The 23,742-nt window shown below is 42.6% G+C and overlaps 2 protein-coding genes across 8 annotated transcripts in view; one reads left to right on the forward strand and one right to left on the reverse strand.

Annotated features, from left to right (window-relative positions):
* RNF216 (ring finger protein 216) overlaps positions 1 to 23,742 on the reverse strand; it is a 204,825-nt gene that overhangs the window by 18,984 nt on the left and 162,099 nt on the right. For all 7 annotated transcript variants that reach the window (XM_058285740.2, XM_058285738.1, XM_058285737.1 and 4 more), the window contains one exon: positions 11,667 to 11,764. In XM_058285740.2, coding sequence (XP_058141723.1) covers positions 11,667 to 11,764 — 98 coding nt within the window. The remainder of the gene's footprint in view (positions 1 to 11,666; positions 11,765 to 23,742) is intronic.
* LOC101410850 (large ribosomal subunit protein eL20) lies at positions 3,063 to 3,580 on the forward strand. Its single transcript, XM_012523978.1, is given in 4 exon segments — positions 3,063 to 3,324; positions 3,327 to 3,410; positions 3,413 to 3,510; positions 3,512 to 3,580. Coding segments are annotated over 4 exon segments (513 nt in total).

Consider the following 23,742-nt stretch of genomic DNA (forward strand, 5'->3'; position numbering starts at 1 on the left):
ACCCAACTGCTTGGAGACTCAGTTTCCTCATTTATAAATTGGGAAAACCCGACTTTCTCATAGTGCTTTTTTTCCTCCTTAAACTTTTAATTTTAAAATAATTTTAAACTTACAGGACAGTTGCAAAAATAATACAAAATCGATAGCAAGAACTCCAATATACAACCTCCCCATTTCCCAGACCCACCAATTTTAACATTTTGTCACATTTACCATTTATTCTTTCCTTCCTTTAATCCTATCTGCCTGTCTGTCTACCTTCCTTCCTTCTGAACATTTGAGAGTGAGTTGCATATATCATGTTTCTTGAACATATAGCACTTTCAAACACATTTCCTAAGAACAGGGATATTCACATATATAACCACCTTAAGTACAGTTATCATTGAAAAGAAATTTAACATTGACATAAAGCTTATTACAGTCTATATTTAAATTTTTTCATATACCCTAATAATGACCCTTTGGGCCCTTTCTCCTCCATTATTAGATCCAACCCAGGATCATATATTGCACTTAAGTGTCAGTGTCTTTCAGCAGCTGTTTTGCTTTTTTTAAATTATAGAAACATACATACAACATAAACTTTTCCATTGCAACCACTCCCAAGCATACCATTCAGTGGGATTAATTACATTCAAAACGTTGTGCTACCCTCAATACCAGCTGTTACCAGAACTTCTCATCACTCATCACTCTAAACAGTACCCCCATTAGGCATTAACTCAATTCTCCGCATCCCCCTGCATCTTATAGTCTACTTTGTCTTCACGAGTTTGCATATTCTAGCTATTTCATGTAAGTGAATTCATACACTGGTCCTTTTGTGTCTTATTTCACTCAACATGATGTCAAAGTTCACCTATGTTATAGCATGAATTAGCACTTCTTTTTTTTTTTTAAAGATTTTATTTCTCCCCCCATCGTTTTGCGCTTGCTGTCTGCTCTCTGTGTCTGTCCGTTGTGTGCTGTTTGCTCATCTTCTTTAGGAGGCACTTAGATCCAAACCAAGGAACCCCCCCCCCCCACATGTGGTAGGGGGGGTGCCCAACTGCTTGAGCCAAATCTGCTTCCCCACTTCATCACTTTTTAAGGTGGACTAACAATCCACTATGTGTATATGCCAGATTTTGTTTATCCATTCTTCCACTGAAGGACACTTGGGTTGCTTCCACCTTTTTGCTATTATGAATAATGCTGCTATAAACACTGGGGTGCAAATATCTGTTCTAGCCCCTGCTCTCAATTTTTCTGGGTATACCTGAAGTGGTATTGCTAGGCCATATGTTTGGAAGAGCTCATACTGTTTTGAGGATTAACATTTAACATTTAGAAAATAATTGCTGTATTTGTTACAGGAGTCTCTTTAGGCTTAAAGTTGAGAGAGAAAATAAAACAAAACAAAACAAACAGGGTCTTCCTAAGTAATGTGTTATACATACAAAGCTGGGTAACTGAGAATCATTAAGCTTAAGCCTTACAGCTATTCACCCAGATTTCTGAATACTTGGCATGGGGGTGGGGCAGACAAAGAAGGGGATGAACCGATAGCCAGCCCATGCTTTCTTGTCACTGGTAGAGCCCACCTCCTAAGACAGAGGTTGAAAAGGTCAGAATCTCATATTCCCAGACTTCCTTGCAGCTAGGGGATGGGTATGTATGACTCAATACTGGCTGAAAAGAAGACTGGAGGGAGGCCACTTGTTCCAGAAGCATTTGAACTGATATGGAGAGGCAGATGACTAAAGAGTCAAAATGGCACATCTTTGCTCTTTGTGAAGGGCTGGCACTGCTGAATTAGTGCTCCATGGTGCTATGTTCTTAACTCTAAAACAACACTCACCACTCACCACCTTGGCCTGTAATTGTGTGCCTGTTTGCCCACTGAGGCCCTTGAAGGCACAAGGCAATGGCTGTGCTACTGTACCTACCTGGCATGGATCAGTGTGGCACTGATAAAAATAGGTCAAAAGATTTGCCTACTGAGATCAGGGAAGAGCAGAAAGGATACAAAGGATGGACAGCTCTGAAACTGGGACTCTGACAAGCTGCTCTGAGCATTTCTCAGCCTCCCAATTAATAGTCATAGTAGTGACCAGAAAAAGCTGCTCACTTCTGGAAGCCTGTAATAGTTTGGAGGCTGAGTTCTGATTTGCACTCTCCCCTAAGGCAGAGAAAAGTCAGCCTTCTTCCTTCTACTGCTCTCCATTTTTCTTATAAGTTATAGTAGACAGGTAAGTACAGGGGCAGGCAAGTGTTTTTAATTACTGACATTTAGAAGAGAGTTCTAGTATGTTCCTTAGAAGCTTAAACGTGTTTAAAAATAGCAAAATGCAATTTAAAAAAATGGCTGCTATTCACTTTAGTCTAATTTGTGAATGGCCCTCAATGAAGGAAGGTAGAGCTCCGGCTTGCAAAAAATTTAAACTCGTTTGAGTTACAGAAGAATAAATGAGTTCTCATTTTGCTGAAAAGGAAAACATCAAGGAGGCAAAATTTAAAAAAAGCAAAATTTGGGAAGTGGACTTGGCCCAATGGATAGGGCATCTGCCTACCACATGGGAAGTCCGTGGTTCAAACCCTGGGCCTCCTTGACCCGTGTGGAGCTGGCCTATGCACAGTGCTGATGAGTGCAAGGAGTGCTGTGTCATGCAGTGGTGTCCTCTGCGTAGGGGAGCCCCACGCGCAAGGAGTACGCCCCGTAAAGAGAGCCGCCCAGCGCGAAAGGAAGTGCAGCCTGCCCGAGAATGGCACTGCAGACACGGAGAGCTGACACAGCAAGAAGATGCAACAAAAAGAAACACAGATTCCTGGTGCCGCTAATAAGGACAGAAGCGGTTACAGAAGAACACACAGTGAATGGACAGAGAGAGCAGACAACTGGGGGGTAAAGGGAAGAGAAATAAAAAAATTTAAAAAAAGCAAAATTTATTGTCAATTCAGTAACATAGTTCCATGTTCACCATCTTGGTTCCTCAGCGACTGTGAAGATCCTGCTCAATGCTTCATGTTAAGACTCAGAAGGGCCTTTCACAGGTGGCGGCGAGCCTGGACACAGCGCCATGAAGGCCTTGGAAATGCTGCACGAGTACAAGGTGGTGGGGCACTGCCTGCCCACCCCCAAGTGCTGCACACCGCCTCTTTACCGCATGCAGATCTTTGCTCCCAACCATGTTGCTGCCAAGTCCCGCTTCTGGTACTTCGTGTCTCAGCTGAAGAAAATGAAGAAGTCTTCAGGGGCAAATGTGTACTGTGGGCAGGTGTTCAAGAAGTCCCTGCTGCGGATGAAGAACTGTGGCATCTGGCTGCACTACGACTCCTGCAGCGCAACATGTACCGGGAGTGCCAGCACCTGACCAAAGCTGGACCCATCACCCAGTGCTACCATGACATGGGAGCCAGCACTGCAAGGGTGCCATTCAGGTCATGAAGGTGGAGGAGATCACGGCCAGCAAGGGCCACCGTTCGTCCATCAAGCAGTTCTACAACTCCAAGATCAAGTTCGCACTGTCCCCACCACGTCCTGTGGCACCAACACAAGCCGCTCTTCACCACCAAGACGCCCAACACCTTCTTCTAGGAGCCCCGCCTTGGACCAGCTCCAATAAACCAGTGCACCCCACCCTCCCCCCCCAAAAAAAATAGAAGGTTCTCATGAAAGTTTTTTCCCACTTGAAAAACAGTGTCCAAACCACAAATCATTTTTTGTAGAGCACAGGTTTTCTCTCTAAGAGCACTCTTGCAACAGAAGCATGGCTTTAAGCTGTAGTTTGTAGTTTGGCTGAGTTGGCAGACTTCTTCCCTGGGGAGGCCACGTAGGCTGCAGTGTATGTGGGAAGTGGCTGAAAAGAATCACGATTAAACAGTCCACTGCAGAAAGCTCAAAAGGCAGGTTATACTTAGGTGCCCTGTTCCACCTAGCTCATTGACACCAATGTGAATCCAACGTGAAGTTGGGGTGTGCTGGAGAGAAAGAGCATACATAATACGGCCGGAAAAAAGGTGTTTGGCATTTATACCAACAGTACTAGGTAGGGCCAGCCTGACCCTAAACTCAAGATGACTGATCCTGTACCAAAAAAGGATTGCTAATTTGGGACGCGTGTTACTATGCAGTAATGCAAAATGGGACTGGAGAGAAAACATAGCTGATTTTTTTGAAGGGAGGGTAGTTTGAGAACTAGATTTTCAATTAGGCAGGAAAACAAAAAACCCCACAGGGGCTGACTGGGCTGTGGAAGGCCTCTACACCCCACAGGATGTGTCCCTAGGGGGAGGACAGGAAGAGAAGCCGGAGCTGCAGCTGTGTCTGCTGACCTCGTGTTCAAACAGGAAGGTTTGCTGTTCTCGACATAACTAACCTAGTTCCTGAGATTTTGTGATTATTTGTTCTCACAACTATCCAAGTACGTTGGGAACTTTAATATGGTAATATGTAAATATACATTTACCACTTCAAACCATTTTAAAGTGTACAATTCAGTGGCATTTAGTGTGTTCACAATGTTATGCAACCATCAAGACTATCCAGTTCCAGAACACTTTCATCACTCTAAAAAGAAACCCCACACCTACACTAAGCATTTATTCCCCACCCTCTGGAAACCTTTAATCTGCTTTCATGTTGCTATGGATTTGGCTAGTCTAGAGATTTCATATAAATACTAAGTTTCCTATAAATAGAGCCATACACCGTGTCCTTTTGTATCTGGCTTCTTTCATTTAGTATGTTTCTAAACTTAATCTGTGTTGTAGCATGTATCAGAACTTTATTCCTTTTTATGGCCGAATAATATTCCATTGTATGTATGTATCACATTTTGTTTACCTATTCATCAGCTGATGGACACTTGAGTTGCCTACTGACTTATCGTGAATAATGCTGCTATGGATATTCATGTACAAGTATTTGAGTACCTGTTTTCAGTCCTTCTGGGTACACACCTAGGAGTGGATTTACTGGGTCATATGGTAATTTCATATGTACATTTTGAGGAATCACCAAACTATTTTTCACAGCTGCTAAAACCATTTTACATTCCCATCAGCAATGTTTCAGAGTTCCAATTTATCCATATATTCATCAACACTTGTTATTTCCTGTTTTTAAAAATAAATAGTCACCTTAACGGGTGTGCAGTGGTATTTCACTATGGTTTGTGATTCGCATTTCACTGATGGCTAACAACGTTGAGCATCTTTTCATGTGTTTATTGCCTATTTGTATCTCCGAAGAAATATCTATTCAAGTCCATTGGCCTTTTTTTCTTTTCTTCATTTCACTGCCCATTTTTAATTTGGGCTGGTTATCTTTTTCTGTTGAGTTGTAACAGTTCTACATCTTTATACATTTTGTGCCCATTAACAGATTCAAAATTGTTTTATGCAGTTGTCTTTCAAGTCATTAAGAAACAAAAGAGTTTCAAACCAAAACTACAATACTGTTTTTTTTTTAAGAGCTATTTTTATTTATTTCTTTCCCCTTCCCTGCCCCCGCCCCAGCTGTCTGTTCTCCGTATCCAATTGCTGTGTGTCCTTCTGTGTCCGCTTATATGCTTATCAGCAGCACCGGGAATCTGTGTCTCTTTTTGTTGCGTCACCTTGTTGTCAGTTCTCTGTGTGTGTGGCCACCACTCCTGGGCAGGCTGAACTGTCTTTCGCGCTGGGCGGCTCTTCTTTTGGGGCGGACTCCTTGTGCATGGGCCAGCTCCACATGGGTCAAGGAGGCCCTGAGTTTGAACTGTGGACTTCCCATATGGAAGGGGCCACTCTACCCGTTGAGCCAAGTCCACTTCCCAATACTGGGTTTTATATTTACCTAGGTAGCTACTTTACTGAAATTATTTCTTCATATGGTTTTGAATTACTGTCTGATATATTATTACCATCTCAACCTGAAGGACTCTTGCTAACACATTTTATAGGGCAAATTTACCAGTGATGGGACTCACCCAGCTTTTTATTTATTTGGGAATGTCTTAATTTCTCCTTCATTCTTGGTGGATAGTTTTGCTGGATATAGAACACTTGGTTGACAGGGTTTTTCTTTCAACCCTTTAAATATGACATCCTACTCACTTCTGGACTCCAAGGTTTCTGATGAGAAACTATTACTCTCAATGAGGATTCCCTGTACCTCACAAGTTGTTGCTTGCTGCTTTCAAGATTCTCTCTTTCTAAAAAAGATTTATTTACCCCCACCCCCACCCGTGCATTCTTCTGTGTCTGCTTGTTTTCTCTTTAGGCCACACTGGGAACTAGTCCTAGGACCTTCTGGAGTGGGGAGAGAGGTGCTCAATCTCATGTGCCACCTCAGCTCCCAGGTCTGCTGCATCTTACTGTCTCTCCACTGTCTCTTTCTGATGCATCATCTTGCTGAGCCAGCTCTCCGCTTGGGCCAGCTCACCATGTGGGCCAGTATGCCTTCACCAGGAGGCCCCAAGAATTGAACCCTGGTCCTCCCATATGGTAGTCGGGAGCCCAATCACTTGAGCCACAGCTGCTTCCCAAGAGCCACATCAACTTCTCAAGATTCTCTCTTCATCTGTGACTTTGAAAAGCTTGATTATAATGTGGTTTGGGGGAAATGGACTTGGCCCAGTGGTTAGGGCATCTGTCTACCACATGGGAGGTCCGAGGTTCAAACCCTGGGCCTCCTTGACCCGTGTGGAGCTGGCCCATGCGCAGTGCTGATGCATGCAAGGAGTGTCCTGCCACGCAGGGGTGTCCCCCACGTAGGGGAGCCCATGCGCAAGGAATGTGCCCCGTAAGGAGAGCCGCCCAGTGCTAAAGAAAAGTGCAGCCTGCCCAGGAATGGTGCCGCCCACACGGAGAGCTGACACAACAAGATGATGCAACAAAAAGAGACACAGATTCCTGTGCTGCTGACAACAACAGAAGCGGACACAGAAACAAGATGCAGCAAAGAGACACAGAGAACAGACAACCGGGGTGGTGGGGAGGGGAGAGAAATAAATAAATCTTAAAAAAAAAAAAAATAATGTGGTTTGGTGTGGTTCTCTGAGTTTACCTTACTATTTCTTTGTATGCCTTGTAACTTTTTGTTGAAAACTGGACATTTAAAATATTATGATTTGATAACTCTGGAAATCAGATTCTGCCCCCTTCCTGGGGATGCCTGCTGTTGATTGTTGAGGACTCTAGATATTCATTTGTTTAGTGTCTAACTAGTTTTGCAAAGACTGTATTCCATGTCAGGTGTGGTCAATGACCTGAAAGAGATTTCCTTAAATGTCTGGAGCCAAAAACAAAAACAAACAAAAAACTCTTGGTTTTCCTTCAACACTAACCTAGGTTGCCTACAACTACTGTAACCTTCAACTCCTGCTTGCACAGAGCCCACAGATCAGTCAGAGGTGTTGAGTTTGTTGTTCACTTAGTTCTTTTTTGAGCACACATCTGGTCCTGGACATCTCTGTTGCACTCTGGATTTGCCAGTGTATGCAGTACTCCTTCAAATCCCTTATTCCTGGAAAAATCTTCCTCCTCAGCCTCTTCTAACTCAGGCTTTTGGGTCTGTTTTTTTGTTTTTTGTTTTTGGTTGTCTCTTGGCTCAAGGAACTACAGGTAGCATACATCTTTAAATGCTTCCAAAGGATGCTACCTGGAAAGCTGCTCCTTACCTTTCAAATTTAGGCTAGGAACAAGGCAGTGAAACAAATGTCAGCCTCTGTGCTGGTCCCTCAGGGTACTGCCAGATGTCAAAATCACACAACTTTTTGTGAACAAGATCTGTACTAGCCCGACACTAGCAAGTTGCATCAGAAACATGGTTACTGTTCCCACTGCTGCCATGGGACAAGAGAACAGGGGATTGTAGGCAAGACTGTTCTTTTCACAATAGTGTCCCCTCTATCAAAAAGGGAGGGCCAACTTAGAAGGTGAACATGTGTTTTTTTGCCATTAGTATTTCCTCTTTAGAGAATTGTCTATTTAAGTCTTTTGCCCATTTAAAAATTGGACTGCTTGCTCTTTTATTGTTGGGTTGTATGGTCTCTCTATAGAGCATGGAAATCAAACCTTATAGGCTAGGTGGTTTCCAAATATTTTCTCCTGCTGAGCTGACTACTTTTCACCTTCTTAACAAAGTCCATTGAATCACAAAAGTGTTTAAGTTTGAGGATGTCCCATTTACCTATTTTTTTCTTTTGTTGCTTGTGTTTTCAGTGAAAGATTTAAGAAACCACCACCTACCACCAGGTCTTGAAGATGTTTCCCTACATTTTCTTCTAGGAGTTTTATCGTTCTAGCTTTTATATTTAGGTCTTTGATCCATTTTGAGTTAATTTTTGTACAAAGTGTGAGACAGCAGTCCTCTTTCTTTCTTTTGGCTATGGATATCCTGTTCTCTCAGCACCATTAGTTGTATGGATTGTTCTGCTCCAGCTGGGTGGGTTTAGCAGCCTTGTCAAAAATCACTTGACCACAGATGTGAAGGTTAGTGTTTCTGAACCATTAATTTGGTTCCGCTGGTCTATATGTCTATCTTTATGCCAGTACCACGTTGTTTTACCATAGTTAGGTAATATGATTTAACTTCTGGAGATGAGAATTCTCCAACTTTGTTCTTCCTTTTTCCCCCCTTTTTAAAAATTATCCTTTTTTTTTTTTTTTAAAGATACATAGATCACATAAAATGTTTTTCCTTTTTAAGATGTTTTTGAAAAGCAATTTTGGGCCCCTTTCTCATCTCCAAATAAATATGATAATTGTGTTTTCCATTTCTTTAAAAAAAGTTGTTGGAATTTTTATTGGGATTGCATTGAACCTGTGTATCAATTTGGGTAGAAATGACACCTTAACAATATTTAGTCTTCCAATCCATGAACACAAAATGCTTTATATCCTTGGTTAAGTTTATTTCTAAAAATTTGATTCTTTTAGTTGCTACCATAAATGGATTTTTTTCCAAGTTCCTCCTCAGATTGCTCATTATTAGTGTACAGCAACACTACTGATTTTTGCATATTAATTCTTGTATCCTGCCACTCTGCTGAACTGCTCTAGTAGCTTTGTTGTAGATTTTTCGGGACTTTCTAGGTATATGATCATATCATCTGCGAAGTTAGTCTTACTTCTTTCTTTCTGATTTGGACACATTTTATTTCTTTTTTCTTGCCTGAATACTCTATCTAGAACATCTAGCACAATACTGAACACCAGTGCTGACAAGGGGCATCCTTGTCTTTGTTCCCAATCTCAACAGGAAAGCTTTCAGTCTCTAAATCCATAGGAATTTGAAGACTGGCTTTTTCATTTCTTCAAAAAAGAATGCTGGGATTTTGAAAGGGATTTCACTGAATCTGTAAATCACTTTAGGCAGTAATGACATCTTCACAATATTAAGTGTCCTAGTCATGAACACAGAATGTCTTAAATGGCAGAGTTGTTTTTTTTTTAAAGATTATTTATTTCTCTCCCTTTTCCCCCTCTCCCAGTTGTCTGCTCTCTGCATCTATTCGCTTGTGTTCTTCTGTGTCTGCTTGTATTCTTGTCAGCGGCATCAGGAATCTCTTTGTTGTGTCATCTTGCTGCGTCAGCTCTCCGAGTGTGTGGCGCCACTCCTGGGCAGGCTGCACATTTTTTGCACGGGGTGGCTCTCCATATGGGGTGCACTCGTTGTCCATGGGGCTCCCCTATGTGGGACACCCCACAAGGAGTGTGGCAGGGCACTCCTTGTGTGCATCAGCGCTGCGCGTGGGCCAGCTCACCACACAAGTCAGGAGGCCTGGGGTTTGAACCCTGGACCTCCCATGTGGTAAGCGGATACTCTGTCAGTTGAGCCAAATCCGCTTCCCTTAATGTTCATATTTCAATGCAGTCTGTTCAAGGCAATCTCAGGCTTTTTCTATCACGTTCCTCAAAATTTGCCTAGCTTCTGCCCACTGCACAATTCCAAAGCCACTTTCACATTTTCAGGTATTTGTTATGGCTGCTAGCACTCCACATTTGGTGCCAAAACCTGTACTGCTGCCGTAATAAATTACCACAAATTTAGTGGATTAAACAATGTAATTTATTTTATAGTTCAGTTAGTCGTAAGTCCAACCCTGGTCTTAATGGACTACAATCCAGGTGTTGGCAGGCTGTGTCGCTTGCTAAAGGCTCTAGAGGAGGAATTGTTTCTTGCTAATTTGGGTTGTCAACAGAATTCCGTTCCACGCAGTTGTAGGATGGAAGGGCCCCTTTTCTTGCTAGCTGTAAGGTAAGGGATGTTCCTAGAGCTTCTAGAAACTGCTGCATTTCATGGCTCATGAGTCCTTTCCTCCATCTTCAAAGCCAGCAATGGGATGTTGAGTCCTTTTGACATCTCTCTGACTCTTCGTCCATAATTGCATCTCTATCTGACCATAACTGGGAAAGGTTCTTCCCTTTTAAGGACTCATGTGATGAGATTGAACCCACTTGAATAACCCAGGCTATTCTGTCCAGCTCAAGGTCCATAACCTTAGTCACTTCTGCCAAATCCCTTCTGCCATATAACACATTGACAGGTCCTAGGAATTAGGATGTGGACGTCTGTGGGTGCCACTGTTCTGCCTACTGCAGACATGTGAAGACCGCAGTCAGGAAGCCATCTCCCTAGGTCATCCCCACTATGCCACTTACTACCTGTGTGAACATGGGCAAGTTACTTGGGCTCTCTCTCAGCTGCCTCATTTACAGTTGACTCCCAAATAGCTATTCCACTTCGTTTTCTTTTTTTCCTTAGAAACAGAATTCTCTCCTTACCTTTTTTTTAAAATGTGCTTACATAGTTTACTTTTGAAGTAATTTCAAATACAGTGTATTCTTACTTTTTACCTTTCAAATTTAAGCTGGGCACAAAGTCACCCAGCTAGAGACTATATTTGGTACCTTCCTTGGAGCTAGGTGTGGCCAAGTGACTCAGTCTAGACCAAAGGTGAATGAGCAATAGTGATGTATATAATTTCTGCATCATTTACAACTTAAAGAAAAGCTACCTGCCCAGGCAAGTTGTCTCTTCTTTTCTCCTTTCCTATGGGCTGGAGTGTAAATGTGGCTGTGACCCAGTCACAATCATGCAGATGAGGACAACGCCTTAGGGAATCGTGATGCAGTACGATAAAGGAACCCAGATCTCTGAATCACCCCATGGGACTGATCTGTCTTGTTAGCCTGGCAAGGCTGGACTATGACATAAGAGAAAAAGACTTTGGTATTGGCTAAGTCACTGTATTTCTGGGCCTATCTTTTATAGCAACTTAGCCTTTTACCTTAACTAAAAAAATAAGTTAATACTTGTAAAATACTAGCAATTTTTTCATTCTGGAGGTAATTCTACTTGATGTCTCAGGCCAACAGTATTCTATAGGAAACACAGAAACACTAGTGCAATCTCATCTAATTAGAATGGGTTAACTTGCTTATTTATTTAGACAACAAGGAGAAAGAAGACCAACATTTACTGAACTCTTATGTGCCAAGAATCTTGTATAGTTATATATAGCCTTCAGAAAAGCTCCATGAGGCTGCAGAGATGAGGAAACAGAGGTTCAGCGATTATGTCACCTCCCAAGATCACTCTAGACAGGGGTGGCTTGAGAGAGTGTTCTTCCCTCAATACACAGTGTCCCTTCTACCAGAAAGGCAGGGCCAACTTGGAAGTTGAGAAAGCAACTCACATAGATGTTCGGTACTTGATGTCATCTTTTTCAGCCAGCTCTTCACAGGTGAGGCCATTGTGCTCTTTCCAGAGTCCCTGACACTTCCTACAGGTTTCCTGGGGGAAAAGGACAGGCAAAAAGACAGCTCCTGATGAGTGGACAATATACAAGTTTCGATTCAACAAAAGAGAATATGAAACAAGCTTCACTTGGCTTATATTCTTTTAGTGTATCTTTCTCCCTTTCAGCAGGGATATTTATAAAAAAGTCTTTCAAAAGTGGCAAAATTCATTAGAAGCAAGCATGGGGAAAAATTTTCCTCCCCAGGAGTCAAAAGAAAGTATTGCTCTCCAAATTCAATTTGTATAAGGCTTTCTAAAATGCCAGGGACTACCTGAAACAAACAAACAGACAAACAAACAAATCCACATGAGAGAGCTTTAAAGTGATCTTTGATTAAAAAAAACAACAACACTGTGAGGTGTTTGAGGATGGGGTCTAAATCTTATTAATTTCTGCAATCCTTATACCCCATACTGGGTCTGGCAAAAGCAGACACTTTGTTGAACTGTATGTACTAAAGAATGATATAGATTAAGGTCATTAGGGCGCCTAAGGGAGGCATTGCCTCAGTCACCCATCAGTCACAGACATGGATGTCATCCTCTATAGCTTTACTTCATTTATAAACATGGATTTAAAAAAATCAGCATCTTTTATTGTAGGATCCTCCACAGTTTATATGGTATTTTCATATGTGCCTGAAACCATCCCCTATCAATAAGAATTTACTGAGCGCCTATTGAATGCCATGTGCAAGGCTAAGATAAGAATTAGGGCATAGTGGTAAACAAAAGAGACTAAGCTCCTGCCCTCATACAGCTTACAGGCTAGTGGAGGAAAGAAACATCAATCTGATGATCACAGACAAACGACAACTACAACTCTAATAAGTACAATGAAGAAAAAATGGTGCCATGAGCTTTATCTGGGGACCCATTCTTATCTGAGGAGACAGTGAAAGTTTCAAGAGTGAAGCTTGAGAACTGAAAGATGAGTCAACAATAGCTAGGGAGGGATGGTAAAAAGAGAAAAGCTTTCTAGACAGAGGAACAGCAACTGAAGACACTGTGGCAGAAGGAAGCATGGCTAGTTTGGTTCCTGTGGTTGAACTTCAGACAATGAAAACAGGACTGGCGAGGCTGCAGGGTTCAGTCCATGAGGGGCTTTAGGGGTCTAATTATCCCTTTGACATTGATCCTAAGAGCCAGTGGAAGTTGCTGGAAGGTTTTCAGCATGGAAGTGATATGATTGCTTTTGTGATTTTAAGATACTTCTGTGTGAAAAACAGATTGGAGGGAGGAAACAGCAGAAGTGTAAAAGAGCTAGGAGGCTCTTAAGGTTACCAAGGAGAGAGTTTAAGCATCTTGGGCTATGGAGGTGGATGAGAAGAAAAGCTGCCCGATTTGAGAGAAATTTAGGAAGTAAAACTGGCAGTCTTGGTGACAGCCTAGGAGGGTTAGGGAGAGGGAAGTGTCAAAGACAACTAGTGTCTGTGCTAACCAAAGATAACAGTGACACTAGTGGAGACTGGGGACAAGGAAGAAGTCCTGGTTTGTGTAGAGGGAGGGCAGGTGTTAGGATCATGAGCTCGACCTGGGTGAGTGACACAGAGGTACCTGTGGGACACCCAGCAGAGAAGTCAGGCTAGAAAGTCACCACTAGAAGATGTACTAGATCATATATTCACATGAATTATAGAAACATCTGTAGCTGTTCTCTACACTTGTGAAACACACGTACAAGGTAACTGTGCTTAACAGCAAGGGATTAAAACATCTGTTTACCCATACAATGAAATATTAAAGTCATTAAAAAGAGTATGAAAGTACTTTCTCTAATAGATATATTGCTAAGATGACTAACAAGACATAGAATAGTATATATGGTACACTACCATTTCTACATAAAAAAAGGAAGGGAAGATTATAGTCATTATATATAGGATATACATTAAAGGATACTCAGTAAGTTGGTAATACTGTTTGCTTCTGGGCAGCTGAAAGGCATGGCAGACTTTTCATTTGTGCCTTTTCAATTTTATACTATAAATTATCCTACCTAGTTCAAAAATAAGCAAAATCTAAAAAGAGAAAAATTAAATGAACTGCGTGGAAAGCTTAAAAACTGAACAACCCTGTAATGGGATGTTGCAAAAAGGATTCAATCAATGGAGTGGGGGGTAGGGATGGAGATGAGCTGACCTAAGCGTCTGTACTTAATGCCGTTGTTTCCAAGGGGTACGAGTGTTCTTGGTCTATTACCTCCACTGCTGTCAGTACGCAGCGACTAAATCAGCAGTATGCTTATTATTACCCAACAAATTGTAGAGCAGCATAAAACCAGTTTTTGAAAGACCCTATACCTAACTTTCCAGGAAACTAGAGGAAAAACAACAGCTAGAGAACAGATGAGCTGGTATTTGAATCCTTACCTTCAAAACAATACTAACCTAGCCATCTACCAGGAAAAACAGCTTAAAAACGATACATGGTGTTTTACATTGTGTCTTAGCATTCCTGGCAATCTACAGTTTTAAGTTCACAGGCCCTTTTCAGAGAGGAAGCGACCAATTTTCTAGATGAAACCTGGGACCACAAGGGCAAATGAGCTGCTCAGGTCCTGAGGGGTCCCTATAAAGCCACCGCTCACTTTTCACTGCCACAGTGGTTCTCCTTATGGTAGGTCAATAAGGGGCTTTTCAGTGACAGCAGCACTCCTCACTGAAGGGCCCAGGGATCCCAGAGAATACAAGTAAAATGCCTTTTAAGAGACATTTTAGCCTAGCTAGCCACTGAAGCCCACAATTAAATCAAGGCAAGCGAGTGACAGGCCAGGTAAATCCAACATCTGGATCCCTCCGTACTGTTTAAGACACCCTCTCTTCTTTAAGCATAGTAAATGCTTTGCTAAACTGCAACTCTCTCCTCTCTAGCACAGCCAGGATTTGTTCCTAAACCCAACAAATGCTTAACCAATATTAGGCAGGAGAAATGTGTTTCAATGCTTTTGACATGAAGATCATCACCTTCTTCAAAGTGAGATTAATGAGAAAATCCCAAGGACTATTTTGAAAGGCAGAATATACTTTGACAACGAACTTCAAAAATGAAGGACAGGGAAGCAGATGTGACTCAAGCAGTTGTGCCTGCCTACCACACTGGGGTGTGTGTATTTGTGTCCCGGGTTCAGTTCCTGGTGCCTCCTAAAGAAGATGAGCAAGATGTGATAGGCTGGCACAGCGAGCTGACACAATGAAGAAACACACTGAGAGACACAAGCAGAGAGCATTAGTGGTTCAAGCAATTAAGCGCCTCCCTCTCACATGGGAGATCCTGGTGCCTCTTAAAAAGAAGACAGACAGATGTAGAATGCACACAATGAACAGACACAACAGAGAGCAGACAGCAAGCATAAACAACAAGAAGGGGAGAAATAAATAAATAAAACAAATCTTAAAAAAGAAAAAAAAGACACAATAGCAGCTGTGTATGGCAGGGGAAGCACAGAGCAATTGAGAGGTAATTATTAAAGTGCAGAGCTTTTTTTGTCTGTTTTTATTATTGGAATAATGAAAAATGCTCTAATGATTGAAGTGAAGAATGCACAACTATGTGATTATACCAAATACCAATGATTGTACACTTTGGATGGATTGTATGCTTTATTAATATGTATCAATAATATGGATTTGTTTTAAAAAAGCAATTTTAGCTTGAATAAAATCATTTAAAAAGTATGTATTGATAAAACTGATTAAAAAAAAAAAAGGACCCTCATATCTTGGCTCTCAAATCTAACAAGAGACCATGCTTTCCAGCCCCTGTGAAGTTCCAGATCAGGAGGGAATAGGTGAATTTACCATCATCCAAAATACAGCGAGACAGCTCCTGCTCGTTGTAGGAAGGAACACATACAATGGCTAACTCATAAGGAGTGGCTATCAGCCAATGTTTGCTCATGATGTCCTGGGAGATTTCTGCATAAGCTTTATGATGTCCTTCAGTTGTCAAAGGGCAATCAACCTGTTTGACTACTCCTTCAAGTCTTCACTTTGCAATATTAAAAAAACACACTTCTCTCCATCCATTTTCTGCTGCCTAAATAACATTTCACGGGCAAGCAGAAGATTAAGTTCAGTTCCAGGCCATCTTGTCAGGAAGCCACTCTGACATGCTTCCTCAAACAGCCAGCGGATACTCCCAGGGCCCCTTCCAGGCCTGGCTGCCAAGGTGAATCACCCCAGAGAAGACAAGATGCCCAAGGCACCAGCCTCTGCCCTCCCTTTACCACAGGCCCTTCGAGCCCATTCTGAAGCTGCCTGGCTCCCAGGGAACATTGGGTTTTACTTCCCTGACTTCCAACTTTGTCTCAAAGCAGAACATAGCAGAAATTGCTCACTTATGTTTAAATTGCCCTCCACTGAAACTTCTAACCTCACTCTCTAGGGAGAGAAACGTTGCTGAGATATAGCAGGCATGAGGCTGTGGCCAATCCAAATTTAATCTCTGAAATTCCGCTTTCTGCTTTGCCATCTCAGGTACTCAAAAAATGCTGAGATTGTACATCAGATCTCTTCAAGTAAAAGATGAGGACTGAGCACTTAGCTACTCACAGAGGCTTTGCAAACACCAGGAGCCACCCACCTGTGGGCATGTAGGCTGCATGCGCTGTCTGGCTTTCAGAGTTACTGGTTCTCTCCAGCCCCAGGCCAAAATGACACATGGGCACCAGTGAGAAAGTTCAGAAAGACAATGACTTTAAAAAGAGGAAAAGAAACAATGAGATAAATGCTGGAACGCTTAAGAATCAATAAAGCTCAGCAATGCTGGGCTCAGGCAGGATTGGTGGGCTTTTCCTTCCTTTCATTAAGAGAGTCCATTAACTTCTGTTTTTCCTGGAGCTTATAGTATACTGAGCGAGTCAGGTACTAAAAGCAAACTGCGTGCAGCACAGTGAGTACGCACATGCATACACCCAACAGAGGGAGAGAAAGCAAAGAGGGGGATGGGGCAAGCCAGAGATAGATGGAGGACCTGATATCTTTGTGGAACTGAATAAAATTAAGTATCAAGTGCAGTGAGGACTTTCATGCAATCAGTACTCCTCCCATCTGGACCAAAATCTCTATGTGAAGGACCTCTCCCAATGTGACAGTTGTGAGGGTTAAGTTCCTGTGTCGGCTTGGCCAGGATATAGTGTCCAGTTGTTTGGTCAAGCAAGCACTGGCTTGATTGTTACTGTGGACATTTTTGTGGATGTAAATCATCAGTAAGTTGACTGCATCTATGGCTGATTACATCTAAAATCAATTGAGGTGATTGCCTTTAATAATGAGAGAAGTCTCTTCCAATCAGTTGAAGGCTTTAAAAGGAGACATAATGATTTCAGCACTCAGAAGGGAGACTTTCCATCTCTACGTCACCCAGCCAGCTTCTCCTGGGGAATTCATCAAAAATCATCATCAGATTTCCCAGCTTGCAACATGCCCTTTGGAATTTGGACTAGTGCATCCCCATAGTTCATTGAGACAATTCTTAACAAAAATTCTCATAATATTTACACAGACATCTGCTGGTTCTGTTTCCCTAAAGAATCCTGACTTGTATGACAGTCATTAAAGCGAAGTATCTAGAACCTAAAACCAGACCCTTAAACAATCCAACAACAAAACATATTCAACACATTAATATTTTCATGGGCACAAAAAGTTGTCATATCTTTCAACAAAGTTATTTTAAGATACAACTTATTTTATCTTGTCCTTTAAAATGTTCTATAAATGAACATATACTGGGGGTGGTGGTGGTGGTTTTTGCTCTACACAATTTTTCTGATATGGTAAGTAACTACAAAGTTGTCAATCTGCTGCTCTAGATATTGGAAAGTCAGGCTTGAATTTTAGAACGCCTGGACCATTAAGAATGATGAGGCAGGTAGGGAGGAGAGGAAACAAAGATGTTCCTTGAGTAGAAACAGACTGCAAGAGAGAGAGATGTCTAGAATGAGTCTAGATTTTTTATCTGGTTGGCAGAAACACCAATGTTTACCAAGTGATGGAGTAAGAGGAGCAGATTCAGTGAAGGTGGAGGCAGAGGTGAGAATATGAGTTTAATTTTAGACTACCTTATTTATTCACTCATTTATTTGCTCTCCCAGTATTTCCGAAACTAAAAAAAAAAAGACTCATTTATTTCTCCACTCCCACCCTTGTTGCTTGTACTCGCTGCCTGCCTTCTGTGTGCTCTCTGTGTCTGCTTGTCTTCTTTTAAAACGGTACTGGAAACTGAACCCAGGACCTCCCATGTGGGAGGGAAGCACACAATCGCTTGAGTCACATATGTTCCCTGCTTGTTGTATCTCTCGTTGCATCATCTCATTGCGTCAGCCTTGCTTGTCTTCTTTAGGAGGCACCAGGAATGGAACCCGGGACCTCCCACGTGGTAGCAGGTATCCAACTGCTTGAGCCACATCTGCTCCCCCCGAATTTCTATCATTTCCTGAGTACTGCACTAGCTATGCTAAAGATACAACAATAAATTAGACATAGTTCTACTTTTTTGCAGTTAAGGTTCTTATGAGACCACAAATGTGCAGTTACAACTATGACAGGTGCATTTCAAAGGACAAGCCCAGGGTACTCAGTGTATGACAGCAGATTCAATCAGACTGGGACCAGGAAAGGCCCCTTGGAGGGTGTGGCACTTAAGTTGACCTGGGAAGGGTGAGAAGGAGTTAGCTAGGTAAGGGGAGGGAAGGCAAGGTATAATGGGCAGAGGGAAGAGCAGGAGAGGAGCAGGTAAGAAGTTGGTATAGCTGGAGACAGAAGAAGGTAGGCAGGGCAGGCAAGAGGTGGCTGAGGGTGGACCAGGACCAATCACATGGGTCCTTGTGGCTATAGGAAGGAATCTGGATTTTGTCTTTAGTGCAATGGAAAGGCACAAAGTCAGGGAAAGGATGGAAGGGGTTGGGTGCATGGGTGGGAAATGTAATAATCTGATCTACATTTTAAAAAGCTCATTCTGGCTGCTATTAGAGGAGGGGTTACTGGGTTGTAGGACCTTGTAGGAATACCCTCTCTGAACTAGGGCCGAGTAAATAACTTCTAGGAAACTAATCTGAGATGTCTGGATTTGATTCTTGGCCAGACTTCCTCAGCAGCCCTCCACAAATAAGAGCATAATTCACTTCCCTGAATCAATTTGTGCCAAACATTGAGCCTGGCAGAGGTGAAGCAAATTTGGCCACATGCCTATCTTTCGTTAAGAGTAAGAGCAGGAAACAGATGTGGCTCAAGTGGCTGAGCTCCTGCCTCTCACATAGGAGGTCCTGGGTTCAGTTTCTGGTGCCTCGTGAAACAAACAAAAACAAAAAACAAGCAAAACAAATGAAAAAACCAACTCAGGGAAGCTGATGTGACTCCATGGTTGAGCACCAGCTTCCCACATACAAGGTCCCAGGTTCAATCCCTGGCCCCTCATACCTGAAAAAAAAAAAAAAAAGAATAAAAGGACCATATTTTCTTTTACCGTTTAAGAAAGGGACTCCACTATTATTTTAATTTTGAAGAAAATCTGCTTTTTAAATTTAAAAACAGGTGAAATGTAATTAGTCCTTTTGTCTGTTTAAATTTTATTGTAGTAACATACTGTAATCCATTTTTGCTCTTTAGTGTTCCATTGAAATGTCTCCTATTCGGGTGGCCGTGGACTCCCCCATCTCTCCACATTTCCCAGCAGTTCCGGCCAAGGGTCCTATAGGCTTAGTTGTTTGTGAGATAAAATTAAGAGCTTCCAGGTAGTGAAAACCTGCACATCTTCCCTGGAAGGGGGTACTTTGTATGCATAGCTCATTTCATCTTCAGAACAACTTGATGAGGGAGGAGCTGGTGCAAATCCCCATTTTTTTTTCCTCCTCTTTCTTTTTAAATAGATGAGAAAATGGAGGCTCAGAGAGGTAAAATAACTTGGTCAGGGTCGCAGAGCTATGAACTCAAGTCTGTCTGAGTCCCAAATCTACTTGCTCTATCCTTTTTATTCTCACTGCAGGCCAGCATGGTGTTTGCTTGCAAGAATAGGCCATTGTCCGCTGGAAAGCCCAAGGATGTGAGCCAGGCCCCAGGCTACAATGGCCCTCTTGTCTACGGCAACCACAGATGGGCAGATGAGCAGGGCCGGGAAGAACCAAGTGTCAGGGTCTGGAAGCTGTGGACGCTCTGCTGCAGCTGTGCAAGGGACCACTGCCACGTGCTTCCTGGAGAGCTGGGAATGACTCACAAAGAGACAGGACGGAACAGGACTGCACCAGAGGACACCATCTCTTAATGATAATGGTAGGAACCCGCTAATCACAGAGAAATCTCCATTTATAAACATGTGAGGAAGTAGCTGTTCCTGCCACCTTCAGCCAGTTGCATGTTTGGTGAGAAGCAGAAGGAAACATATTTTTAGATTTCCATTATATGTATAAACAAAGGCAGGCTCAAAGTGAGCTTTCTACACCCAAACCAAATAATCAATTACGCCTTCAGTCACTCCTTCAACCAGCCCCCAGGCTTTTAACCTTAAATACTGATTTCCTCAAAGGTAAAATCAGGACTGTGAAATCTCAAGATTTGCTAATTACATCACTTGCCACCACCACCATCATCAAACTGTGGTTCAGATAGACAAAGTTTTCATTATCAGCTGTCATGATAAAAATGGCTGCAAATAAGTGTTGTATTAAACTATTTGAAGAAGAAAAAAAAAAAAAGAATTCCTGGTCTCAAGGAATTTAGTCTACCACAGGATGTCTGCTATCTTTGAACTTCTAGGACTTAAGCAGCTAAATGTATGGACAACTGCAAGTAGATGAAGGCTGGCAAGACAAAGCACATCCCTCTCCATGGGAGGATTTAAAATATAGTCCCACCCTTAACTCCTGGGATGTATTTTACATGGGAGAAAAGACACGTGAAAGCTCTTACCAAACCCCTCCCACAAAAAACATGATTTCCTCCTTATCAGATCTTTATAATTATACAAAATATAATGATGATCTTATGAGAAAATCAAGTCTTACGTAATACTTTCAGGTTAATTCATTAGAATTTAAGCCTTAAGGATGCGGATTATGTCTTTGTCTTTTTAGTCCTTTCTTTGCTCCCTAACTTACTGCCCAAGTCTAATACACGAAACTGAAAGAGCAGCTATTGCCAAGTAGCTAATGATCAAATGCTTGCAGATGGAGAAAGTGCTGCATGATTCAATTACAATGCTTTCTTGGTTTTCAATAGAGCCACCGATTGTAGAAACTGCACCTCTCTTCAGTCATATCTGTGACTTCACAACGCTTCACCACAGGAGCTTCACAATGGTAGTCTCTCCAACTGCGCCTGAGAGAACTCCAACTTTAGAAGTTCCCCAACTGAGAACTGCACTGCCAGCCTGGTCCCAACTTGGCCCGCCTGACTGCACCATTAGGGGCTCTCAGGACCCAGTCACTGAGACACAGCCCACCTTCCCACCTTCATCCTGGACTCTTGGCACTGCAAGGAACCAAACTGTCCAGCCTGCCTGGGCCCAGCCTTCTCAAAGGAGCAACAAAAGTCTACATTAATTCTTTTGATAAAGCCATGTGATTACCTGAATACATTACATCTCTCCAAGAAGCCAAGCTCTCCTAAGCTGCATCTTTCCCTCAAAGTAAATAATCTCTTGAGGTGGAAGAACCTTTCTTTGCTACATGTAGAACTTCCAATCTGGGTACAGCCAGGCAAGACCCCTGGGGACCATCATCCTGTGGCTGCCAGTATTGAGGGAAAGGGCTTCACTGCGGAAGAGTTCACACTGTTTCTAAATACTTTCTTTTGCTACATGTTTAATAACTTTTACTCCCGCAATTAAAAAGGAGCCAAGCGTTTCTTTCATCTTAGATCGCCCAGGATTAGGTGACAGATTCGCCTAGGTGGCTTCAGCTTTGGTTTCTGTGTTAACACTGCCCCCTAGGGATGCAGAGCTACAAAGGCACCAAGGGATTTCTTCACCCTCCGCAGAGAGGGCGGTGGTTGAGACCACTGACTGGAAAACCCCATGACATTATGGCCACAGCTGCTGGATTTTTACTCTACTAAGAGGGCTGGGCCTTCTAAGACACCATGGGATGTAAATTCTCCCTGGAATAAATAAAAGTTCAATTTTACCTGTGTCAGAATAACTACAAAGAGTGCGTCTGGTAATATTCAAATACTGACTGTTTCTCTAGAAAGCTCATTTAGGAGAACCACCATGACTACAGCAGTACGTAGGGCAATATCAAGATGTGGACCTTTGGGGAGCAGATGTAGCACAAGTGGTTGAGCACCTGCTTCCCATGTACGAGGTCCTGGGTTCAATGCCTGGTACTTCCTGGAAAAAAAAAAAAAGATGTGACCCTTCAAATACCAATCCAAATACCTCTAGGTGAGCCCCTACTAGATCCTATGACTGCTGCTCGGGGTACTGCGAGAAAAAGCAGCCAACGGAACAAGCCAATTCCTGCCTTCACGGTATTTATGTAGGGACCCAAAGATATTACATCAGTGCCACACACAGTAAGACTTGACAATAAGTCCTAGGGAGGGAGAAAGGAAGAGCTGGGGTGGAGCTGAGGGAAAGGGGTAAATGGCTGACAATGACGTACTCAGGGAAGGCCTCAGGTAGATTTAAGTAGACTTGAGAAAGGTAACTTCTGGGGGAGAAGAGCTCCAGGCAACTGCAAAGATCTGGAGGGTACAGGTAGCTGACCCTTGGGGATGAGGGAGGACAGTAAGATGTGAAAAAAGGGTGTGTGGGTGAGGCGTCCAGGCTGTTTGGGGCCTGGGAGGTCATGATAAGGGCTTTGGCTTGTACCCCAAGCAAACAGAGGTTAAACAGGATTCTCTGTTTTTGAATGAAATAAGTCGCAAAGAACTCCTCTTTTCTGCAGGTATCTTGTCCCCAGCTCACAGCCTCAAGCCCTGGCTCTCATAGGCTCAAATAAGGCTGGAGGCAAAGGCTGGGACCAACTTCCTGCCAAAGAGCTGTTCTCAAAGGAGCTGCTCAACACAAGCTTATGGAAGCAAAGCTACTTAACAGGCAGGATTTTAAAAAGATGGATTGCAACCCAATGGTGGCTTGTGAACTCCTTTTAGTAGATTATGAACAGACTTTTGTTTTCTTGATTGCATTCCATGTGGTATTTGTTTTATAAAAACTACTGTTTCTGTCACACATACACATATAGAGGTGGGTATTGGTTTTATGGTAAAATATATTTCTTACTATAGGTCACAGTCAAAATACTGTGAAAGCTACTGACTTAGGATTTATTTAAAAAAACCCAGAAAGTTTCTTTAAAAAGAAAAGCAGATGGGAAGTGGATGTGGCTCAAGCAACTGGATTCCTGTCTACCATATGGGAGGTCCAGGGTTCGATGCCTGGGGCTCCTGGTGAGGGCAAGCTGGCCCATGTGGTGAGCTGGCCCACGTGGAGTGCTGGTGCAAGATGAAGCGGGAAAAAGAGACACAGAGGAGAGATAATAAGGGATGTAGCAGACCAGGGAGCTGGGGTGGCGTAAGAGAATGATCACCTCTCCCCCATTCAGGAAGGTCCCAGAATCAGTTCTCAGAGCTGCCTAATGAGAATACAAGCAGACACAGACGAACACACAGTGAATGGACACAGAGAGCAGATAATAGAGGGAAGAGGGAGAAATAAATAAATAAAATCTAAGAAAAAAAGAAAAGAAAAGAACAGCAGAGCTGCTCTTTCTCTTATCAATTCCCGGGGATTACAGGGAGGAACTGGAAGTGGCCACACACCCAGGTTGCAGCAGAGGTAATGTGTCCAGAAAGGAACAGTACATGAAGATCAGCAGAACAAAGGCCTTTGTTATGGCTCTGGAGAAAAGCAATGTTTTAGAAGGGTGGACCTAATAATAGAACATTTCAAACTGGTAAAAATAAACCTGCTATAGCTTAGGCAGACATAAGCTGAACAGCTCTGGTGGTGTTTGTCTCTGCACTGGCTACCTC

Source organism: Dasypus novemcinctus, chromosome 23 (genome assembly GCF_030445035.2).
Source record: "Dasypus novemcinctus isolate mDasNov1 chromosome 23, mDasNov1.1.hap2, whole genome shotgun sequence".
Lineage (NCBI taxonomy): Eukaryota > Metazoa > Chordata > Mammalia > Cingulata > Dasypodidae > Dasypus > Dasypus novemcinctus.